The 23,212-nt window shown below is 39.5% G+C and overlaps 1 protein-coding gene across 23 annotated transcripts in view; it reads right to left on the reverse strand.

Moving 5' to 3' along the window:
* The window catches only part of SLC8A1 (solute carrier family 8 member A1), a 382,674-nt gene that overhangs the window by 46,781 nt on the left and 312,681 nt on the right, over window positions 1-23,212 (reverse strand). For 4 of the 23 annotated variants that reach the window (XM_032239501.1, XM_032239499.1, XM_032239514.1 and 1 more), the window contains exons 3-9: window positions 18,945-19,051; window positions 15,726-15,746; window positions 15,034-15,051; window positions 14,910-14,924; window positions 10,592-10,660; window positions 4,622-4,752; window positions 525-624 (exon numbers count right to left, since the gene is read on the reverse strand). In XM_032239501.1, coding sequence (XP_032095392.1) covers window positions 525-624; window positions 4,622-4,752; window positions 10,592-10,660; window positions 14,910-14,924; window positions 15,034-15,051; window positions 15,726-15,746; window positions 18,945-19,051 — 461 coding nt within the window. Of the gene's footprint in view, window positions 1-524; window positions 625-4,621; window positions 4,753-10,591; window positions 10,661-14,909; window positions 14,925-15,033; window positions 15,052-15,725; window positions 15,747-18,333; window positions 18,438-18,944; window positions 19,052-23,212 lie in introns of all 23 variants that reach the window. The other 19 variants (XM_032239506.1, XM_032239516.1, XM_032239503.1 and 16 more) reach the window with 11 other exon arrangements.

Below are 23,212 nucleotides of genomic sequence, written 5' to 3' on the forward strand. Positions count from 1 at the left end.
TAAAACTGCACTTTGCTTGTGCAAGAAGAAACAGAATGTAATTCTATTTCTATTTCTAGAGCCAATGCAAACACTTATTTGTTAGATGTTGTTGAAGAGAGCGTAAAATGATGCAGATGGTAGTGGTCAAGTGTCTCAATGTCTTCCCTTTCTACCTAGGATTTTCCTGCTTTCTTCTTGACCTTCACTTGGCTGCCTTTGCAATGCTTACAGGGAATTTTCCAGACAAAGCCTAGTGATGGGCTATTTGTGAATTAGAGACACAAAGCACTTTAAATTGATCTTGTCTATTTCCAGCAAGATGCAATATAGCCAGAGAAAACTGTCATGTTTGAAGACATTTTCTTCCTCTAGATGGTCTACAGAGTCTCTAAAATGCACATGTATGTAACAAACACGCTTATTTTTTCTTTTAATTTTGCCATGGCAGCCCTTTGGTGCTTTGCCATAGACCAGTAGTCAGCAGGAAAACTCAGCTCAGATTGGGCCATTTTACTTTATAATACGCAGAGAAAGGCACTCACCAGCACTGACAGTGATAGCTTCAATGAACTGTTCTCTCCAGCTGTTTGTCCCAACCACAAGGGCCAGGTTTGTCTTCTTAATGAGTTTGTCCACAGTACTCTAGAAAGGTTGAAATGAATAATATAAGTGCTGAGTGTGTTAAGGCCTCAGGAAATCTAAGAACTTGTTGATTTTGAAACTCCAGAGTTATATAAAAGGTAGCAGATGTTAGGCTCAGAACAACAGTATTGACATCAAACACTGTTATGATTATGCAAACAAGCATGCTCCTTAGTTGGAAACATTCTGAAATGGAAACTTCTTTGTAGCGAATACAAGTCTCCACTGACTAATGGCCAATGAAGAATAGCCTCAGTGTTTAGAATAGCAGATGCTGCAAAAGCCCATCCATTCCCAGAATGCTTTACTAACTTGCTTCTCTACTGGTTTCATCTGTAATGTTCCGTCTGCGAGTGGATTAATATATGCCCTGCTCAGCACTACGTATCTGCGAGTAGCTAGAAGTGACAGATTATGAAACCGAAAACTATTGTTACTGTTTTTTGTTTATCAATGAAATGAAGCCAGATAATGGCGTCTCCAGGTTGCCAGCTGCATAGTCATCGGTAAATAGATTTTTCTCTGGGTCCTAGTTGGTCAGTCTCTTGTCTGTTAGAGAATTCCATGCTCACCCTATTCCTATTGCATACAAGAACAGACAATAAGCCAAGACAAGAAAAGGTCAGTCTTATGGTTTAGGGCACGTTGCAGTTTACCTTGTCCCCGTCTCCCCTGCTTTACTGGCACTGTACTGCATACCCCTTGTTTTTCTCTGGAACTTTTTAAGCACTTTGTTTTGTACAATTAGCACTTTCTTGCTTTCTAAATTCAGTTAATGTAACAACAGGAGCAGCCCAACGACCACAAGAAAACTAAGCAGAAGCACTGAAAGCACTACCACAAGTCATGGCAACTACAGGGAGAAGGGCCATTTCCAAGACACTAAGGCTGCCCTTCCCAGAGAAACTACCACATTGACTATTCTACCAAAAGTCCACACTTACTGTCAGAGCAGCCTCGAATTTCCACTAATTGCAAAGAGGTAGAAAACACATATTATTTGCCATAGCTCAAATTCTGTATATGTTTAATACAATGTACCTGAATTGATGATAGTTTGTGAGAGAGCACATTTTCAGCTAACTGAGAGGAGGCAAAATGCTATCTAAAGGGCTTGTATGAAAGGCCAATGCCAAATCCTAATATCAAGCATGTTTGCTCGAGAAGTCATTGGAACTGAGTTGAAATATTGAGCAGATAATAAGCATGAAAGGGCCCATCTCCAACTGGCTTACTCTTTATTTGTGACATTATTCTTGGCTGAATTGTTTGTCCTTAGGGTGATGACCTTTCAGCTTCTAGCTTTGTGTTGAGAACTGCTGGTACCCCTGATAACAGCTATAGCAGTCACTGCTCTTGGCCACCATCATTTAAAGCACATGACCAGCATCTGTCTTTCCTCCCTCAACTCAGCCACATCTCATCAAGTACCCTGACCATCCTCAGTGATACAAATTCAAAGTGCCCTGTAGAATGTAATAAGAAATGACCTCAATTTTTCCTAGTGTAATGGAAACTTGGGACAGCTCTCTCTAAGGAGGCACTCTTTGTGCTGAATCCATGACGGAGTATCCCATCACCTGGGAAATTAACAAATGAACAGATAAATTTCTCTAACATTGAGTATAGACTTTACTCAAGAAATTGCTCCTAAAAACAAACTTTTAAGATAAACTAAACTTCTATGTGTAAAACCCAGGGTAGATTTTAAACTGTAGTTCATGTTAACCCCATATCCAGGGTTCTTCCTAGGACTTAATTTGCACATGTGTCCTTCCTTGACCTCTGGGAGAAACAGTAATTAATAAAGACGAAGTTGAACTTCAGACACCTGAGCCTGGACACTGCTGTCTGTATCTACCTGGGGCGATTCCGAAATGTCAGTGATCAGTTTTTCACTGCACTAGATTTTCAAGGGCTTGTGAAAACGTCACCCTCCCCAATGGGTGTTAGTAAGGCCAGGTCCTCAGTCACACCACAGTAAACAAGAACTCGGTGAGTAAAGCAGAGCAGGCCATTGTAAGGTTATCAACCAGATTTGGGTCTCTAGCACAGTTCTGGGAGCTCTGAGTAAGTTCTTTAAAATAGCTATGTTCTAGTAAAAGAAATTTCTTAAATAACATAAAATCAAAACTGATACTTGAGAGCAGTTCCAAAGTATGCCTCTAACGTGCCCTGTAGGTATTAATGGTAACTACCCTGATGCACTTTGAGGAGATGACAGGAAATAGTCTATGGAAGCTGTCCCACAAGGATAAGTACCCCAAACAACTAGATTCCTGTAAAGAGACTTGGGGGACTTTCAAATGCTCAGATCGTTATTGTGGTTATCAGCAAGCGCTTTGGACCCAAGAAAGCTTTGCTGCCTGAAAGACTGCGCCCTGCCTTACTTAACTTAATGCTTCTTGCAGGAAGTTATTACGATTGCTCTTCCTATCATGAGTGCATGGGAAGGGAAGGTTGGGGATTATCCCACAAGGGAGAGAACACCCGATTTCCCAGGAGAACTCTAGGAAAGGGCAGTGGCAAGCTTGCTTCACAAATACCAACCCATAGAATCTCTGCTGCAGCAAATGGCACCAGGCAATCTGATTCCTAATGAAAACAGGGTGAATGAGGAAGAGTGAGGTTGGACATACGGAGAAGAGATCAGCAGACTGATCATGAGAAATGGACAGTCTGAGATTCTTGGGCTTGTGGAATTAAAGGGAACTGTGTCTGTTCCAGGTATGGTTGTGCAAGAAGCCAAGTTCTGTGTCATACAAGGGGGTGTGCGGGGGGGTGTCTAATGATCAGGTCTGCCTAGAAAGCATTGGTTTCAGTATTTACCCCTGCCCTCTCCTTCTATGGAAATGAGTAAAGAGTTAACAGATAGATTCTCAGTGGCCTGAAGGGAAAAGTTTAATTGCATTTTTATCTTAAAAATATTCCACTTTAATTTCAAAGACATTTTGTTTTCCACCTGTCTCCTATCAGGCACCTCCATTTATGAACTAAATTAAAAAATAATTAATGGATTCAGCTAAAGGAAAAGAGGCCACTATTATGAGAAGTCCAGCTAAAATCTGAAACTTCTAAATTGGTGGTCTGATTCTCTTTTGTAATCTTCATTCTAGTGTTTCAAACAGGGACAGTTTGCTTTTGAAAAGCAGGTAAAATACTGCTGTGCTCTGGGTTTGTAATTCTGGAAAGCAAGAGAGGGGATGTGCTTTTCACATCTCACTGCAGAACTTAGGTGTGGCTCTCCTTATGGTCTTCCGAGATGCTAGGACCATGTAAAGGAGAGGGGCTGGGAGGGGACACAGGGTCAGAGGGAACAGCTAAAGATCCACAGGAAACTTCACTTCAAAGTTTTAATCTCCACCCCAAGGCTCACACATTCAACTTCTGCAAAAATGACTTTTATCATCCAGAGAACTGGGAATCCAATTTTATCAGCTCAACTCTAAACTCTGGTTGCAGGCATTGTACCTTCAGTATATTGACTGTACTAAAATGTCCTTGGATCTGAAGAGGATGATTAAATATAAATGAGACCTTGTCAATGGGATGTTCCACAGGGAGACATTCCTATCCCCATCCAAAACAAAAGCCCCCTAATTTTTAGCAGTGTGAATGCCTTGCTTTGACAGATGTATTAGCATTTTCAAATAGAACTTGGTTTCTTCCACACATAACAATCTTATAGGATCCATCTTGGCATATTGCTTGCTATCCACTCAGTTAAGCCTTCCCTTGGGGGTACATCTGACCTTGTGCAGTGATGGATACCTCCTGCTGGGCCCTGGTTCTGATGCTGTTTGGTTGACAGGACTCCTTGGTTCCTGATTAACTGTGTAATTCCAATTTGGCTCCAAAGGCTCTCAATTAATGAGCCAGTTCCTGAAATTACATCTACCCCTCTTTCCAGATGGATCTTACAGCTTCAGCCAACACTCTGAACAGTTTCGGTCCCCAGGTGGGCCTGGCTCCTGGTGGGCAGTGTTGATGAGCTTACCTTGAATTCATAGGATTCTTCAATGATCACTTCCAACTTGGTGTGCTCTCCCAGGATGGGACGCCCCATTTCTGCAATGCGCCTTTCCTCTTCCTCTTTGCTGGTCAGTGGCTGCTTGTCATCGTATTCATCTGTGAAAGGGAAGTATCAGAGAGTGAGCACTGTGTTCTGTTTCAATGGGAAATCCCTGGATGCTGCCATAGGAAAGCCAAGGCGGAAGGAAGCCCTAATGACCTACTACAGCACCCTGGGTGAGATCATGATGTTGGAGGGAAGAGCTGGACAGATGCTTGGCATGTAAGGCAGCATATTACTGTGACAGCAAATGATTATAATGTTTCACAGTCTAAGCTCATGCAAAAGTACGGTTGAGGAAAAGTATATGGGGCATGTCACTGAGAAAGACTCTGCCTTTACATTGTCTATGTTAGGGGACTCACCCAGCTGTTCCCTGTGACTGGCTCAGCCGGCTGTTTGTATACTTTCTGCAGCACGTGTCCAAAGGGAAACACAATTGAAACTCCTACAGTGACCCTGAGAGATGACAGAGTCTGGCCTCTTCCTCTCCACTTTCTAGGGGCAATAGAAAATGCCTGAGGCCCAAAGAGATGGGGAACAGGAAATTCTGACTTTAGTCTCTCTCTTGCCAAGAGACCCTGTTGCAAGTTAAACAGAAAAATATCCATTCCATGCTTCTATGAGATTCCTGGGCTCCAGTGCTGCTTCTATCTGGTGCAAAGCCAAAATGTGTTAGGAAAACCTTGACCATGTTAATCTTAAAGTAAACAGGGAGGGCGAGGGTGAGGCCTTTCGGGAGTTAAAATACTCACTCGCTGTGTCAGCATGATTATTTCCAGAACCACCATGTAGCTTACAGTCCAGGAAAGGATAGTGGGTGCTGAGAAAATGTTAATGGATCCAAGAGCCCATTAATGAGGGGAAATTCACAGTTGGGTGTCTTTGTGTTAAGGTCATTAGGATAAATCCCAGACTGAAAAGGCCATGCACATAAGAAGGACAAACACCCGTCCTGTAATTACCCTTATCCTTTAGGCCCAGAATGCTGAAACAAGACAAGCTACTTCTCAGAGTCAAGAAGAATGAACATTGTCTCCAATGAAACAATATCAGTGACATGGAAAGACCTGAGCCCTGATGGCCTCACTTCTAGGATTTCTGGACAAAGTGCCTCCAATAAGGGGCTGTTGACTGATGAGGCATCAAATAAAAAGAATGTTTGGTCCTGGCTTCCTGCCTGGTGTACCTAGACATTAGCTTCTGTAGAAGTCCATACCTCCCATTAATTCCAAAGGCCCATGGCCTTTCCTCTGCTGAGGGACCCTGCTATGGTGGCTCCATCGTTGCTTTGGCAACTGTTGGAGGGAATGGTTCCTAGGCTAGCTGCTCACTGCGAGGGCAGGGAGCAAATGGGCTGGAGGCACTGCCAGCATTTAATATTTCAAACGTCAAAACCAACAAAAGCAAAAGCAGAATGTAGCATATTGATTAATTCTTTAGTATACATTTTATAGTGTCTTCCTAAAAGCCTATTTTAAAATCTGCTTTCCTAGCCTCAGAGATTGCAGGGCACCTAAGAAATTAGATGAAGACTAAAAATTAATGATTTTGGACTGACCAGAAGCTGCTGGATATTAGCAGAGGCAAAGGAGAGGGGCAAGGAGATTAATTTTAATTGTAAAAGTGGTAATATTTTTTATAGTAGAATTGGGAAGTCATGACACAACGGAAGGCAAAGGGTTCTGGTTGGAATCTCCAAGATTTGTCCTAGCAAAATTATGTGTGTCTAGTCAAGAGAGTTGGCTGAGACACATGAAGTGCAATTTATCGATCACTGATATTAATCATTTTGATTACCACCGCTTTCTGATCCTTGTATCCAGGATAATGTTACTGGTAGTTTTCATAGCAGTAGTTTATGTTAGCATCTTTGTTTGAAACTTCGGTTGAACATGGATGAGTTGAAGACAACATAAAACAAGAACGGTTTTCTCAGAAGGAATATTACAACTTGGACATCTGTTTAAACTGTGAAGCCATTGGGAGAGAATATTTATTATAGCCTTCTTTTTGTGGTTTACTTATAAATGATAAGTTGCTTTTAATGGGACTTAAGGCAATCTACATAGAAAAAAACAGAGAAATTACAAAAGAAAAGTGATGTGGTAGCATTGGTAAATGCAGCATTTCACATCATTGGATCGGTTTTGATCATGGTATTAAAAAACTGCACATGGATTGAGTAAATGAAGTCAAAACATACAGTGAGTGAAAAGGTTCTTTCTTTTCCAAAAATTCTTCAGTCTTTCTGATCAGGAAGAAATGCTTAATTTAGTGCTGTTAGGTCTGTAACTAGGTCCTAATATTTAGATTTGTACCTTTTAAGATAGACAGTCAAAATAGTTCTCAGGGATAGAGCGTTTGCCATTAGCCAGCTAGAACTGAATAACTTTTTTCCATTGTGAAAATTTTTAAATTTTACTTTCTATTTATGGCAAATGATACTAGTTTTTCTTAAAGTTGTCTTTAAAAAAACTTAGTAAAGTTTAAACATGAGGCAATTTAAAACATTGCATCAAGCAAATAGCATACTTGGTATGCAACAAAAGCAAAAATTGTAAAGGAGGCATGGGAATGACAAAAATTGTGAAGGAGTTATGGGAATGACAAAAATTGTAAAGGATGTATGGGAATGACAAAAATTAAGGGAATATTGTCTTAGCTTCATATTAGCCTGAAAAATAGTAAGGCACCTTGTTTCTGTCATTTGCAACACTCTTGCTTCAAATGGACTGGGATTTCTTAATTTCACGCTTTTATCCTGTTGTGTATTCACCTGGAAAAGCTTCACAATTTCCATTTGGTTAAATCTTACTTATCTTTCAAAACCCCACCTCTTCTGGCATGAAATAACTCCCTATTGCTGACTGAGGGGATTTAAGAACTACCACTCCAACCTTACATTAATTCCTTAATATTTGTTGTGTGTATAAAGCATGGACATTTTCATATACTGTTCTTAAATTTCTAGTTACCTTTACCTACAAATATCCAGCATATAAACTCACTGAAATAGAGCATTATGTCTCATTGCACTCTGAATCATCCTTGCGTCCTCTGGCGCCTATTACAATATATGGAATATAGGAGGTGCTCAGTATGTATTTACTGTGTGACTCTCCAACTCACTGTTAAGAAAGGCTTTTAGTTGTTCAGCCCATAAAAAGGGATCATTTTTTCATTAAGCATGTCACTGTACTCCATACCATGTTAGAACAGCTGGAGTCCTCCCCTCCCCCCTCTACCTTCCAGGAACTTTATGACGTATCGGGGAGAGGAATATGTGATGGACAACTTCTAGGTATGCTAAGGACTAGGGGACCAGGGTTGAGGGAAGTAACTCACTTGGCCTGAGAGAGTCAGGGAAGGAAGCCTCAGGAAAGAGGAGCTATTTGAAGTTGGCCTTGAAGCACATACAGAAGATTGCCTGGTGAAGGTGATGGTAAGGATGGCTAGGAGGTGGTGGAGTGAGAAGGTTCATTCCAGGCAGAGAGAAGTCAAAGTACAGTGGTACAGGGTCATGGAAGGGTCAGGGCGGTTTCTACTTAAGTATCATAAACTTTTATTTATATGTAACTGAGAAATGGCGGCTGTATAGATTCCATTACTGCTCTACAGTTATACTGATAAATTCACATTTATGGTTTAGATTTTTTGACTGGCAAAAATGAGAGCTGGGTCTATTTTTTAACAAAACTGTTCTCTCTTCTCTCTTTAGATACTTTCTGTTGAATAGGGAAAGGGTTTGATAGCACTTTTAAAATTTTAATCATCTGTTTTGTTTGTTTCCTTTTCTCTTTGAGCACTGGATCAAAAGCAGATCATTTCACTATGGCTGAGGTCAGTTTCATTTCTTTACTTCTGCAGAACAAGATAACATGCTGTGGTTTTAGTTTTGTTTCTCAGATGGAAAATATATTCTCTTTCTCCTCCTGAGTGTACATGCACACTTTAAAATTCACCATATTTTATTGAGAAGTTGGGAATAAATTACACAACATCATAGTCTTAACCAATCCAAACAACTTAAAGATCAAATGCATAATTAACAGCCACTGTTAAAATCAATATTGACAGGACATAAAACAGTCCTGGGATAGATTCACCAGTGGAGGTTCTCCCTTCTCCTGAGTAATTGATTTTACAAACAACAGCAAATAATAAAAGCTAATAGGTACCTGGCATCTGGGAGAAGCAGCATTTTGAGAAAGTTGTTGGGTTTTTTCTTTTTTTTTTTTTTTTTTTTTTTTTTTTGAGATGGAGTCTTGTTCTGTCTCGGTGGTATAATCTGGGCTCACTGCAACCTCCGTCTCCCGGGTCCAAGCGATTCCCCTGCCTCAGCCTCCAAGGTAACTGGGATCACAGGTACCTGCCACCATGCCTGACTAATTTTTGTATTTTTAGTAGAGATGGGGTTTCACCGTGTTGGCCAGGATGGTCTCCATCTCCTGACCTCGTAACCCATCTGCCTCAGCCTCCCAAAGTGCTAGGATTACAGGCATGAGCCACTGCTTCCGGCCAGAAAGCTGTTTCTAATGCTGTCTGGTTCAAGCTGCATTTTGAAGCAGTATCAGTGTAAGAGATGAAGTGCCAGGAATGGGAAAACAACACAACCCATAAGGTCTATCTCATTATCAACATCTCTACCTCAGGGGACACTGTTGATAATCTTTAATGCAGTCACATTTAAAACTGTACGATGTCGAATTTGGAGAAATGTACAAGGCCAGTGGTGGGACAGTTTGCTCCAGTTCATTTTGATCCTCCACTCAGAGCTATGCTGACAAGTCAGAAAGCAGAGGTCTCTCTTGGCACTTTTTAGCACGTGGCTGGCCTCTTTGATTGGAGGCTAAGGAGACTGATACTTTTATTTCCATTAGGAATATTTGGATCAGCTCTGTAGTCAGGGCTGGGTATCATGATTATTGAACAGGTGTGTGGGATATGAGGATAAGAAAAGTCTTATTGTGTCAGGCGGATGCATTTCTACTGCCATGGCCAGTGTGGGCAATAGTGATGATTAAAGAGTAAATATCTCTGTCATCATCCAGAGGTTCCATGTAAGGAGATGATATTTGGGCTCTAAACCTATAATGGATCTGGGATAGCTGTGTAATCCTCCAGTCACCCTGTATTTTCCCGATGGAGAAACCCCACAGATGTACTATCATCTTTGCATCTCTGGTAACATCATGTTGCCTGGGGGTAGCAAGGGCAGGCTCTGGGAAGAAATACAGCTCAGCTTTAAAAAATACTGCATGGCTGGGCATGGTCACTCATTCCTGCAATCCTAGCACTTTGGGAGGCAGAGGTGGGTAGATTGCTTTTGCCCAGGAATTCCAGACCAGCCTGGGCCACATGGTGAGACACCGTCTCTACAAAAAATACAAAAAGTAGCTGGGCATGGTGGTGTGTGCCTACAGTCCCACCTACTCGGGAGGCTGAGGTGCGAGGATCCCTTGAGCCCAGGAGGTTGAGGCTGCAGAGAGCTGTGATTGATTCCACCACTGCACTCCAGCTTGAGTGACAGAGATGAATCCCCATCACAAAGTAAATAAATAAATAAACTTCATTATACTTGGGATAAAAACTGATGGTGAGAAAAAAATATTTGCAAGAAATCTGGAATATATTGAAACTCAGGAGAGAGAGGCCACGGGATCATTCTTCTCTGTAGGCTGATGCTGCCCCCTCCTCAGTGCTCTTTTTCTGCCCCGATGTCGTTGTGTTTTGCTGTGATCCACCATACCACTGGCTGCCAGAGAAGCTGTAGCAGTATTTAGCAATGTTTTAGAGCAAGAGGAGAGCGGCTAAAATGCATAACTCTAATGTCTCAAAGATTAAAGAACTCTTGGAGGCTGTGGTTTTCAAGGATCATGATGAAATGAGTACCTGCAATGGTGATTACAGTAGAGGGAATCGGATGTTCTCTAGCATGAACCTTCCTGAAGACAGGTTGGCCTAGCAAAAGGACAGGCAGAAAAATCAGCAGAATGGATTGCATTGATTTGGTATCAGAGATTTGTGGAATTAGTAAGCTAAACATCACACTCAGATGCACACATCACAAGCAATGTTAGTTTGGGGATTAAGTGGTCATAGGTCACCCCTAGGTAGGTCACAGAAGGGAGCTCTGGTGGAGGTTACTGATGGAGGTCGGTCACTGCTCAGAGATGGGGAAGTATTTCATGAGTCAAACCAGCCTATGTTAGCAAACCACAAGCCCCATGGTAGTGGGTACAGCCAGATTCTTACAGGTGTCTTAAATGGGGTATCAACGTCCTTCAAGATACCGCTTCCAGAAGCATCATGGAGCAGGTGTTGTGGTTGTGAAGCCTGTTCATGCCAACGATATAGCCTTGAATAGGCCATTTCTCCAGTTTCTCCCCATGTAAAATGATGATAATAGTACCCGCTCTGTCTATGTTACAGGTTTGTTTGAGGATCAAGTAACACAACATCTGGGGATATGCTTAATACATTTATTTTCTGAGCAGTGTGAGGGGGAGAGCGTTATGTACACCTGCTGGTTTTGCAAACGTAGGTCATCATCACAGCAACTGTTTGGATAACCTAGGGTTAACATAGGCCTAGGGTTGTTATTGAACTCCTGGTTCAGCAGACTTCCAGATTCACTTGCTTTTTGCCTCCACCAACAGCTACCCGTAACTGACTTGGGCATCATGAGATTCGGGATTCAGTGCCACCTCTGCCATATGCTTGTCAGCTAAACTTGGGCAAGGTCTTTCTCCTCTCTGACTCTCAGGCTTCTCAATTCTAAAGCGAAGCTGGATTTGAAGGGGCTTTGTTCCTCCAGCCTGCATACTGAGGTGATGAAAACATTTTAAACTGTCAGAATTTTCACAGTTTGGCTTCCTTAAAAAGTCTCGTGTCTTATTAAGTGTATTATGTGATGAGCACAGTATGATTGGAGGAGTAATATTAAATAGTTATACTGACTGATATAAATTTTAATTAATTAGAGAACTCTATAATTGCATGTCTTAGAAGTTCTGGGGGTCTAACATACATTATTCTCTCCATATTGAGCCAGAATACTTAATTTATTAAACTATTCATGTTTATATGGTCTAGTTTCCCCCTTCTGGGGTACTTCTCATTTTTTGTTTAACTGGAATGTATAATGATGGAACTTATTAGATAGATCTGGGTTTTAAGTAGAAAAGGGGTTCAGTGTATAATTTCAAGATGCAGGTAGAAATAAAGACGCTAGAGGGGATGAAACAGAACAGTGCTGGGGTGGGGGAGGTCCTCATTAATTCCTTTAAACCTTCAGTTCCTCCCCTATATATGAGAACAATAATGTCTTACACCATAAGGTTGGTGATAAAGTGATATAATGAAAAAGAAATCTTTACAAACTCTAATGAGCTATAATATTTGGAGTGTTATCTTGTCATACGACTGGAAGGTCAAAGGGGAATGAGATCATAGGCCCAAACAAGGGTCTTTCATTGAGGCAAGGTCTGGAAAAAATAGGTAAAGTCTGTAGATTCCAAAAGCACATGCAACACTTAATGTCCACCATGAATGAGATCTCTGAAATACTGGTATTAGGTTGTGGATCAGATGACTTTTTCAATTTCCATATATCCTGCTTCAAATTTAGATTTTTCACATTCAGCTGCACAAGTCCATGTAAAAGCTGCAGGCAAAGTCCCAGGGCTAGATTAATTCTTCTTACTGCCTCTGCATCTCAAAGCCTGGACTTCAAAGCCTCCAACTGACTTCAAAGAAAAGTTCTTTAGGGCTTAAAGCTGCTTTTCGCTGTAGACCTAAGTTTTAGAACTGTCCTCAGGGGCATCAGTAGAGAGTGGATCCTAGGCATTCTGGTTTGATTTAGGAGAAGAAGGGTCATGTAAAGCGAGAGAGTTTCTAGGAAAGTAGGAATGGACAGGCCAGTGCAGAAATTCCCAGAGTTCTGGGACAGTCTCTTATTCTGACTGCATTACTTTTAAGTCTTGGGAAGAGGTGATAGCAATAGAAAAACTGCCATTTCAGATTAAAGTTTCAGCCGTAGGAAGAATTTAACTATATGAAATGATAGACACCTCTGGAGGAGGTGATTCTGTCATCTTAGATGCCAGATATGGCCAACACAGGAAATGTTGGACATTACCAGAATTTGATGTGAGGGAGTTCTAAGAAAACTAGGATCCCATTAACCAAGATACTAACAGAGAGTATGGCTGAAATGACATAGAAGGGCCTTAAAACAAAATCCTGACATATTCAATAATAGAGAAAACAGATATCTGAACACATCAGTGCTTTTTAACAGAGCATCCTAGTAGCCACAGATTTTTAGTTAAGGTCTTTTTTTTTTTTTTGAAACAGAGTCTTGCTCTATCATCCTGGCTGGAGGGCAGTGGTACGATTTCAGTTCACTGCACCCTCCGCCTCCCAGGTTCAAGTGATTCTCCTGCCTCAGCCTCCTGAGTAGCTGGGATTGTAGGCACGCACCACCACACTGGCTAATTTTTTGTATTTTTAGTAGAGACAGGGTTTCACCATGTTGGTCACACTGGTCTCCAACTCCTGACCTTGTGATCCACCTGCCTTGGCCTTCCAAAGTGCTGGAATTACAGGCGTGAGCCAGCGCACCTGGCTTAGTTAAGGTCTCTTTATCAGGCTTTATAGGATGGAAGGTGCTGTTGGATAGAATACTATTTCTATAATGGTTGACTTTAAAACATTATTACTTCACTCATAAAGACTGGCTTGCCAAATTTCTACATTTTCAAATCTCCCAGGGATAACTAGTTTATCCGTGGGTGACAGAGTATTTACAAGGGGACTTCAAGCAGTTAAAATGATGGAATGAGAAAAAAGAGACAAAAGTGTTAAAAAAAAATAAGTATAAATTCCTGCAGTTGATTTAAGAAATAACCTTTAGTGGTGCAGAATTGGGGCGATCTGACCTGAAAGAGCTTCAGATGAATCAGATTTAAGAAGTCCAATACAAAGACTTGTCCTGTTTAACATTTTTATCCCTTTCAACTTCTGTGTCTCCGAAAGTCTATGAATCATTTTGTCAGTAAATGCCATGTCTAGAGAGAAGCAGTGGAGAGCAAAAGCCCATGTGAAATTGCCCACATGCAACTGCACATATTTAGAAAATTCTACTTTGGACAGAATCACATTGGAACTGCTTGTTCATGAGTTTACACTAATAGTGGATTAAGCTGATCCCAATTCCTGACATGGTATTTTCACTATTAGAAATTTGAAGACTATTTCCTTCTAAATATTTTTGTTCAGATCTCTGATTGATATCTCACAATATATTGGAAGATGTCACATAGTGATATAGGATGTAGGCCATTAAAGACATCTTCAGCCTACAGCTTCAGACAAATCAGCCCTGCTGTTTAAAAATTTATCTCTCTCTCTAAATGTGCACAGATGACTCTGAAAGGGTGAGAAGATACTTAGAGACAAAAGAGAAGGCTGTAAGGAAATATCTTTGTTTTGTACACAAGAATATAGCTTTAGAGTTGTGTTAAATAATGCAGTGAACACAGGCTGAGTACCATTCTAAATTTAAGTGTTTTAAACTTGTTTATTGACATTTTGAGTTTTTATAGAGTATTTTGTAATATACTTAAAGTGGCAGATATAGTACTTGTCACCATGTTATTAATACTAAAACCTAAGTCCCTAGAGAGATGCTCAGATTGGTGTGATAGGATGAGGGGAAGGCTGTGCTCAACATAGTATTATATTATGTGTTATAAATTATGTATTTGTATAATTTATGAATTTTTTTGTGGAAAAATTATGTATTTTTATGTATTTTCTCAACATGTCATTTATGTATTATTAGGATCCTGAGCTTGAACCATGGATCTATCTTAGAATGTCAGCCCCTGTGTTTCTCTGAGGCTAGCACTTATGTCTTATTTATTCTAGTGCTCTTTGGAGCCTCTATCAGGGCACTGTACATTATTTGGCACTATGTGAACATTCGTAAATTGACCAGTGTCAAAATATGAACAATTACAATTTCTCCGTATGAGCTGCTTATAAACATAACACACACACGTTATTAATTTGTAAAATGTAAAATCAGCAAGAGCACACCATGTGCCACAGTTAAATATTAATGTAGGTTACATAAGATGTGGGTTTGGATTGATTGTTAAGGGTATTTGGGGGAAAATAAGGAACATTTAAAAAATAGTCTTACCATACAGGTATTTTCCTTCATTAAAAGCAAATAAAAGTGAGAAATTTTTTTTAATGTAAGAACATCTGGTAAGAACAGACAATAAAAATAAAATTAGATAGCATTAGGCTCATAAAATTCATACCTGTTATTGTGAAGCCACCTAAAAAAGAAAAAAAAAAGTGTTATAATTTCACTTACACTCTATATGACAAACACCAGTGACATCAGACTGTCCAACAACCCACCCAAGGTATTTGCCAAATTATAATTAAGAATAGGAAAACACTCATGACTGAATCACTAATCATTCTTTTAAGATTATGGAATTTAATGCCCAATTTAATTCTTTTGCATACCTAAGAAATCACTGATTTTTTTTTTTTTTTTTTTTTTTTTTTTGAGACGGAGTTTCGCTCTTGTTACCCAGGCTGGAGTGCAATGGCGCAATCTCGGCTCACCGCAACCTCCGCCTCCTGGGTTCAGGCAATTCTCCTGCCTCAGCCTCCTGAGTAGCTGGGATTACAGGCACGCGCCACCATGCCCAGCTAATTTTTTGTATTTTTAGTAGAGACGGGGTTTCACCGTGTTGACCAGGATGGTCTCAATCTCTTGACCTCATGATCCACCCGCCTCGGCCTCCCAAAGTGAAGGTTGCACTAAATTAAAAATGCAATATAAACTATTTGACCTTGACAAAATGAGGTCAATGGCCCTGAACAACAATATTGCTAGCAAATCAAGAGAAATAAAAGTCAGAGAGCTACTATATCACCTGACAGAAATGGAAAATCATCTAGAAAAATGGAAAGGAAATGCAAGAAATGAAATGCTTACCAAGCTCATTCAATAACAGGGCTGTGAAGGAAACAGACAAAGACAAACACAGAATAAGAGACCAGATGAATAATGAAAGTAAGAGGAATATCAGCAGAAAGAAATCCAGGCAGATCTGATTTAGAGTGGTAGGGAGCCACTGCTAAAAATATGTACACCCCAAAGAAATACAACATTGGGAATAAACAATCCCAACTGAAATTTCTGAAAATGTGTGTGATTGAACACATACATATATACACACACACATATATATGTGTGTGTGTGTGTGTGTGTGTGTGTATATTTCACCTTATATGTAATTTCTTTACATTGAATAAGACATTTCTATTCTCTATATCTAGTATATAAATCTAGTCTACCAAATACAGTAGAAACACTGTATGAAATTCATTTATAACTTGATATAAGTGAGCTTCCCCATTAAATATTGCCTGGGATTGGGTCAATCCAATGTAATGGAAGTCTTAAATCACCCAGGATCTCAGACATTACTCCTTTTATTCAATAAGTACAGGTGAAACATCCTGGGAAATTCCATTTAGCATTCCCTGCCTGGAGGGGGAGTTTAGACCAAGGTAAAGCACTGTCTTGGAATGTATCTGGATGACATTTTGTCCACCAAGAATTGCTTATGTTTTAAAATCCTTAAAGCCTAATAGTTCCAAGAATTAACACCTGTTTGTGTCCTTATCTGTGACTTCTGCACATTATTAGATAACCAGAATTCTTCTAGTGGACATATAATCCCATGAAACTGACAGGGCATTGGGGCGGGGGGGGGGGCGATATAATTTATACAGTTTGTCTTTCAGGTTATGTGCTTTAAACCCAGAATGCACTGTAGCACTTTATTTTAGTAAAAGGAACCTCGCTAAATATATCAAAGTATTTCCTGAGTTGAAGATGGGAATGTTGCAATTACTTTTTGGACCCAGTTTTCTCTCTCATGATAATGGCATTAGAGGATACTTCTAAAGAAAGTCAGTAATTTGTTTATAATGACAAGAATCCACCTGGAGAGCAAAACTGGATAGTGTTATTAAGGAATTTTAATTTGCTGTTACGTGAGGACATTTTTTACAAAAATGACAATTGAAAGAGCAGAATCCAAGATGCTCCTCCTTGAGATAAAAGAGAGTTCTTTGGAGAAATACATTTAGAAAAGTGTGTTTTCCTGTATATTAATGAGGCATTTTGGATACCATCTTTGTAAGGAATCCGCACAATTTTCTGGTCTCCTTTTCCTCTGTCCATGGAGCATATTAAATAGGCTGCATTAAAACGGATCTTGAGTGCTCCTTTTCCCATCACTCCGAAGGCTCCCGTTGCCATCTTGAACTTGATTAACACAGGGGCATATGTGTTCTTCTCCCTAATGAACTCTGAGGCTAATGAATTCTCAAAAACATGGGATAAATTTTCCTATATGTCTAAATAGCAGTAAGTCCTATATGTTTTATTTTTCCCTCTACATGTAAAAGCATAAATTTCTTACAAAGTGGCCCATCTCATCATATCATAATGCTCTCACCAATTGTTTGTATGCTATTAATAAGAGCTATTACTATGTGGTCTGCTCATTTACATAACAAATAAATCAACAGAATGTCTTTTAAAATGGCCATGATTAGAGGATAATTATATGAAGCCCTATTAACAATGCAGAATGAAAAATCCTCTGTAAAGCTGATAGAAGATTGCTATCTTCCTTATGAAATATAGGCCATATATTAATAAAATAGGTATCTAAGGAAGAAAAATTAGTTTGTTCGAATAGTTTCTAAAAATGTAAGTACAATCAGCAACGTCTAGTTATAAAAGACACTTATTTTTTATTTTTACTATATATGTTAATAATTGATTAATTCAATAAGGAGCAAGAGATTTTGGATCATATGGCTAGGTAGGCCTTCACCAAGGGTTAACATCTTACTGAAGGGGCCTATTCTTCTGACCAAAGAAAATTGATATGAGCTATGACTATGGTTTCATATATGAGGTGCCTTTTAAATGTCATATTTGATGATATAAAAATATGCTAAAATGAGCACTAGAATATTGATAACACTACTCTTTAAGGATCTTTGTTCTTATTAAAATTTTTTAAACGGTGTTCTCTAAAGAAGACTAATTACTGAATTCTGAAGTTTCCTGTTAGTTGCCATTAGGGTCACTTACTAATATTAACAGGTATTAAGCAGTTTCTTTTTTCCAGCTTTATTGAGGTATGATTGACAAGGTATTAAGTAGTCTTTATCACTAAGATTTTAGGGGAGATTTAATCATTAAAGTGACATTTTAGAATAAACCGTGAGTAGTGGAAAACTAAACACATTATTTTATCTAATTTCTGAATTACAGAAATCTCTTCCAGTGTTATTAAATCTGGTTGCAATCAAGGTTAGTTGGCATTTCCTGAAGAGAGTGGGCATTGCCTGTTGCACTTGTGAATTAGGGAAGGGAAATGAAACTGCTAAAGATTCAAAGGCAATGAAGTATAGTACTTGGAAGCCGAGGAAGAGGAGAGAGTTAAGTGTGAGAGTAGGGAGACACGGAGAGAGAAGAGTACAATTTCTCGCTGGTATGTCTTTGTTTACTCTCACACCTTTCATTCCTCTTCTTATCCATTTTGGTTCCTCAAGCACAAGGGAGAAACTGCACTCTTTCTCATATTCCTCACGGTCAAATATTCTAATGGTAATGATCTTCCTGTGGGAACACAAGACAAAGGCAAAACAGATGGTTGGAGTCACACGCTCATGCTCTTGGTGTCCACCAAGCTGAATGTTACTGTGATGTTATGGAGGGAGAACCGGCAGCACATGGACCTCCTGCAGTATGTAAAAGGGCATCTTGGTACCCTCGGCTGGCACCCATTAAGTTTTCTTTGCTCATTTTAGTACCCCAAATTAGGAAGGTAAATCAGAAAGTTGCCTTCCTTTTTGGCATTGCATAGCGTCTGCAGCAACTTTCCCGGAAATGGACGCTTGATTGACTGCCCTGAAAATTAATCTCTCAGATGTTAATGTGCAGAGCAACCAACGCTGGCGGATGTAGCTGCGGGCCCGCCCACCATGGCTCAGCACGAGATCTGTGCCCTGTTACATAGGTGGAGGGATGTGTGCACTGAAAGTCACGTTCTGAAGAGTGCAGGCATCCAGGGGTGGCACAGGCCAGCAGAAGCTGTTGGGCTCAGCCCTGGAGCAGCTCCCCCACCTTTCTTCTCACTCATCTCCACCAGGCGGGGCTCTCCAATCTCAAGGAAGAAGGTCTTGTTTTTCTCATACTCCTCATCATCAATTACCTTGACTGATATTGTTTTGCTGAAACAGAGAATAGAAATTGACGAACAAGGGGAAGAGGAAAGAGAAGAGAAGGAACATAGAGAAGAGGAAAGCAAGGTTAACCAGTTGCACTTTCAGACTGACAGTAATCGAGAAACTTCTGTACTGTGAGTTTTTTCTTCAAGAATGGGTATCAGATAGGTATGAAAGATCGGAGAGGTCACCCAGTGCACGGCTCCCCTGCCCAGGGCCACAGAATTATTTTAGGTAAAACACAGCATTAAGTACTAATAGGTCTGTCATCATAAGAAGGAAAAGCGGAAAAACACAGATCATAATTATAAGAAAAGAAAAATTATTAATTTAGTAAATGCCTCAACCATTGATTGTCTAAGCTGTGCCCTGGAGTTTACTCCTTTAGAACAAGTAAAAAAACCCATCAAAATATTAATAAAGGTTATCTCTCAGCAATAGGCTTACAGGTCATTTTTTCCCCTTCATTGTGCTTTATTATAGTTCCAAACACAATATTTTATCATAAATTGTTATTAAAATAAATGAATAAAAACATCACAAAGAAAATAAAGTCAAATTATCTCACCCCACCCAATGTCTTAGGATCAAATTCTTATTCAGGTTAGTCAGTTTCTCCAGCTAGACCACAGCAGGAAGTCGTTCATGTTTTGTTTGTCTTTCTAAAGATGGAAGCTGTGGCCTCACAACAGCGGTTTTGAAAGTGGGGTGGCAGCAGGTGGGAGTCATGATGATGTAGTTATTTTTTTTCTCCCAAAGTTGAGTTTTAACCTTCTATGAAACACGGCATTTACACTACTTTCAAACATCGCCAATACACCGAGGTGTTTTGATGAGAATTCTTCCTGTAATCCAACCTTTAGCAGTTCTTGCCCTATGGTCCTATGGCTATGAGTGACTGACGGACCGGTAGGACAAATGCAAATATTTTGCAAATCCCAACTTTCCATAAGCATTCTTGATGACCATGAAAATAAACCAATCTAATGTTACCTTTTAATTAATAAGGACTTAAACACTTCATATACTACAACTTATTAGAAGGCTCTTAAACACTGATTTGTCTTGAACAATGTTTCCAATAACATTGGCGAAGAACAATTCTGATCAATGTTTTTGAAACAATGAGTGTTTGTAGACACAGAGTTTTAACAGCATGGACATTCTTTAATTTTGGTGGAGATTTTTAGGCCTTCTGAAAGGAATTTGGTTTATAATCTTGTTTCATTGTATTTATCCAAGCCATCAAGTTTCATTAGATCTATGCATGCCAAAGAATATCAGTCTTCTTTCCTAATATGAAGGAGTCATAGGTAGAAGATACTTTTAATTCTCTGAATTTCCCAGCCCCTAATGCCATATGTGTAAGTCTTGCTTTTTGGCTCAGCATTGTAGAACTGAGACCAAATGATTGGTTCTGGTCCCCTGAAACCCAGTAACATACTCTCTGTTTCTCAGCTAAAGAACATCCCTGAATGATACTTACATTCCAATTTCTCACTCCTGAGAAGCTGCAGGTCATGAGACTGCCTTTTCTATCTCAGCTCTGTCCTCAAATACTGAAATATGAACCCTAGATGAACAGCTATAAGTGACTAAAGCCACAATCATTTTTTAAAGAGTAGTTAGATATTTATAAAACTACCAACAGCATGATAATGTCCAGTTACATGTATACTGTGAACAGTTCCTTCCTTTTAGAACTATTGTTTAGAATCCATTTAGTATAAAAATTAGCCTGTGGTGACTACACTAGAGTATTTCATTGTTGCCTAATATCCAAAAAATATAAAATATTAGAGAAAGAACAAGAGGATGGAAGTAAGGAGCGATGATTATTTGTTCATTAGAACTGAATTTGATGTTGTAAATTAGGTCAAATTTACCCTACACAAAACTGCCAAATGTCTCTCCTCTTTGTCAACAAAACTTATGAATTTTGGTTATTCATTTCCATCTCACAGTCTTGCAATCGTAAACGTTAGTTGTACATTTCTATGAATACAGCATGGTGAGACCAAGGGTAGGAAAGTGCTGCTGGACAATGAAAGGGCCATGCTACTGTACTCCAGACTTGATGGTCTGATGTCCATTATCAAGATGTTTCATTGTATGGTACATCAAACTGAAACCCCTCACTGTGAGTCAAGTTGCAATATTCACGTTAGCATTACTTAAAAACATCTGACGTTACATTTCTCCGTTTTGTATTTGCAAACCACTCTGCATCTCATCACTTATTTTATTGGATTATAGAAATAAAGCACAGTGGGGTTAGTAGAAGTGGCCTTGCTAATAGGGCAAATGTGTATAAAAGGTACCCATTTCATGTTCACAATGCAACTTATTCACAAATAAATAAATCACTGAACAACATACAGTTTCTAATCCTTGGTGAATATCATAAGTATTTAAATCCTCTAGTGGATTTTTTTTTTTTTTTTTTTTTTGAGACAGAATTTCACTCTTGTGGCCCAGGCCAGAGTGCAATGGTGCGATCTCAGCCTACTGCAACTTCCGCCTCCCAGGTTAAAGAAGTTCTCCTGCCTCAGCCTCCCAAGTAGCTGGGATTACAGGTGCCCGCCACCACGCCCAGCTAATTTCAGCATTTTTAGTAGAGATAGGGTTTCACTATGTTGGCCAGACTGGTCTGGGACTCCTGACCTCAGGCGATCTGCCAGTCTTGGCCTCCCAAAGTGCTGGGATTACAAGTGTAAGCCACTGCACCTGACCCATTTTCTATACTTTGAATAGCTGATGAGTGTGAGAAATCTAGTTATACAGCTCCACACAATTTGTTTGCATATAAAATAAGCATTTATGATTTATCACTAGTATATCTCTATTCATAAGATCACAATTCTTAGGAAATTTTGAAGTAACTGGTAACTATGATACTGGAAAATCAAAGATGAAGAAAAAGGAAAAAGTGCTTTTGTAGGTCCCTGGCAAAGACATCTAAAACAAATGGAATTTGCATAATGGCATATCATTTCAAAATCGTTAGTAATAGAACCAATAATGCCCCTGACAGGAGGAGCCACTATATTATATATTGATTTGACTCCTCCTGCACAGTAAAGCTATTAATACGAAAGTTGATTATTAAAGGACATTTCAGTGGATCTAAAGTGGCAGGATGAAGTCAGTCCTTATGAATTGGCCCTTTAAATCAACCGAAGCAAAATTCACAAGGCTTTGGTAATGTTCACCTTTCACTTCAGAACAGAACAATTTCTCCCCTTAGCAAAGGTAGCAAAGGTGGAGCAAGCCAATGTAATTTTTAAAGGAACACATCCTTGGGATATCTCCTTCTCACTTTCCAGGGTCTAGTGCATGAAAGATAGTGCCCCCACTTCTTCCTTCACAGGGGATAGTATGTGAGATGGGTTGGTTTGCTGAAGATCCAGTTATTCTGGCTTGATAATCAGCAGAAGCATGCTTCTGTTCCTCACAGTTCTGCAGTAGAAAGAATCTCAAGGACTGATGGGACGTTGAATGCCCTCCAGTCGGCCCCACAGCGACGCCAATCCTGTGTTCACGGGACTTTTGCATTGTCACTAGGATTCCAGTGCCCTGAGAACACACATCCGTTCTTGTTATTCTGTTTTGTTTACTAATGGGAAACATAGCTGTTGCCACTTCTTTAAATTGACAGGTTAGCAAAAACAAGACTGGAACTGCTGGGAAGACATAGGCCTTCATCCAAATACAATTCTTGCGGTATTATTGCACTGATAAGGAACAAACAGAAAAACTGGTATTGTGTAACTTTCAACTATTGCAAAGACAGGAAAAGTCACTTTTTTTTTTTTTTACAGCTTTTCAATTTGAGCAGTATACGAAAAAAATTGTAGTTTCTGGAAACTAGCAAAGCACTTACAAATCTTACGATAGCATTAAAATATTTCTCAATATGGCCAAAATTTTTATGGAAGTATATTTTGGTTCCATTTCTAAAAAAAGAAAAGAAAAGAAAAAATATTCAGTTAAGAAAGATCAATTTATTTCGTGGAAAAAGATGATTCCTTTTGAAGTTTGCAGTAGCTTTTATTTGATGATACCAAACCAACATCTATACTTTACTTCCCAGTCTCTCTCTCTTATCTCATATGTCTCAAAGGACCCGAACACCTTCAAACAGACTACCAAGGAGTTCTTATATCT

Source organism: Sapajus apella, unplaced genomic scaffold (genome assembly GCF_009761245.1).
Source record: "Sapajus apella isolate SASKATOON/1434 unplaced genomic scaffold, GSC_monkey_1.0 scaffold44, whole genome shotgun sequence".
Taxonomy (NCBI): domain Eukaryota; kingdom Metazoa; phylum Chordata; class Mammalia; order Primates; family Cebidae; genus Sapajus; species Sapajus apella.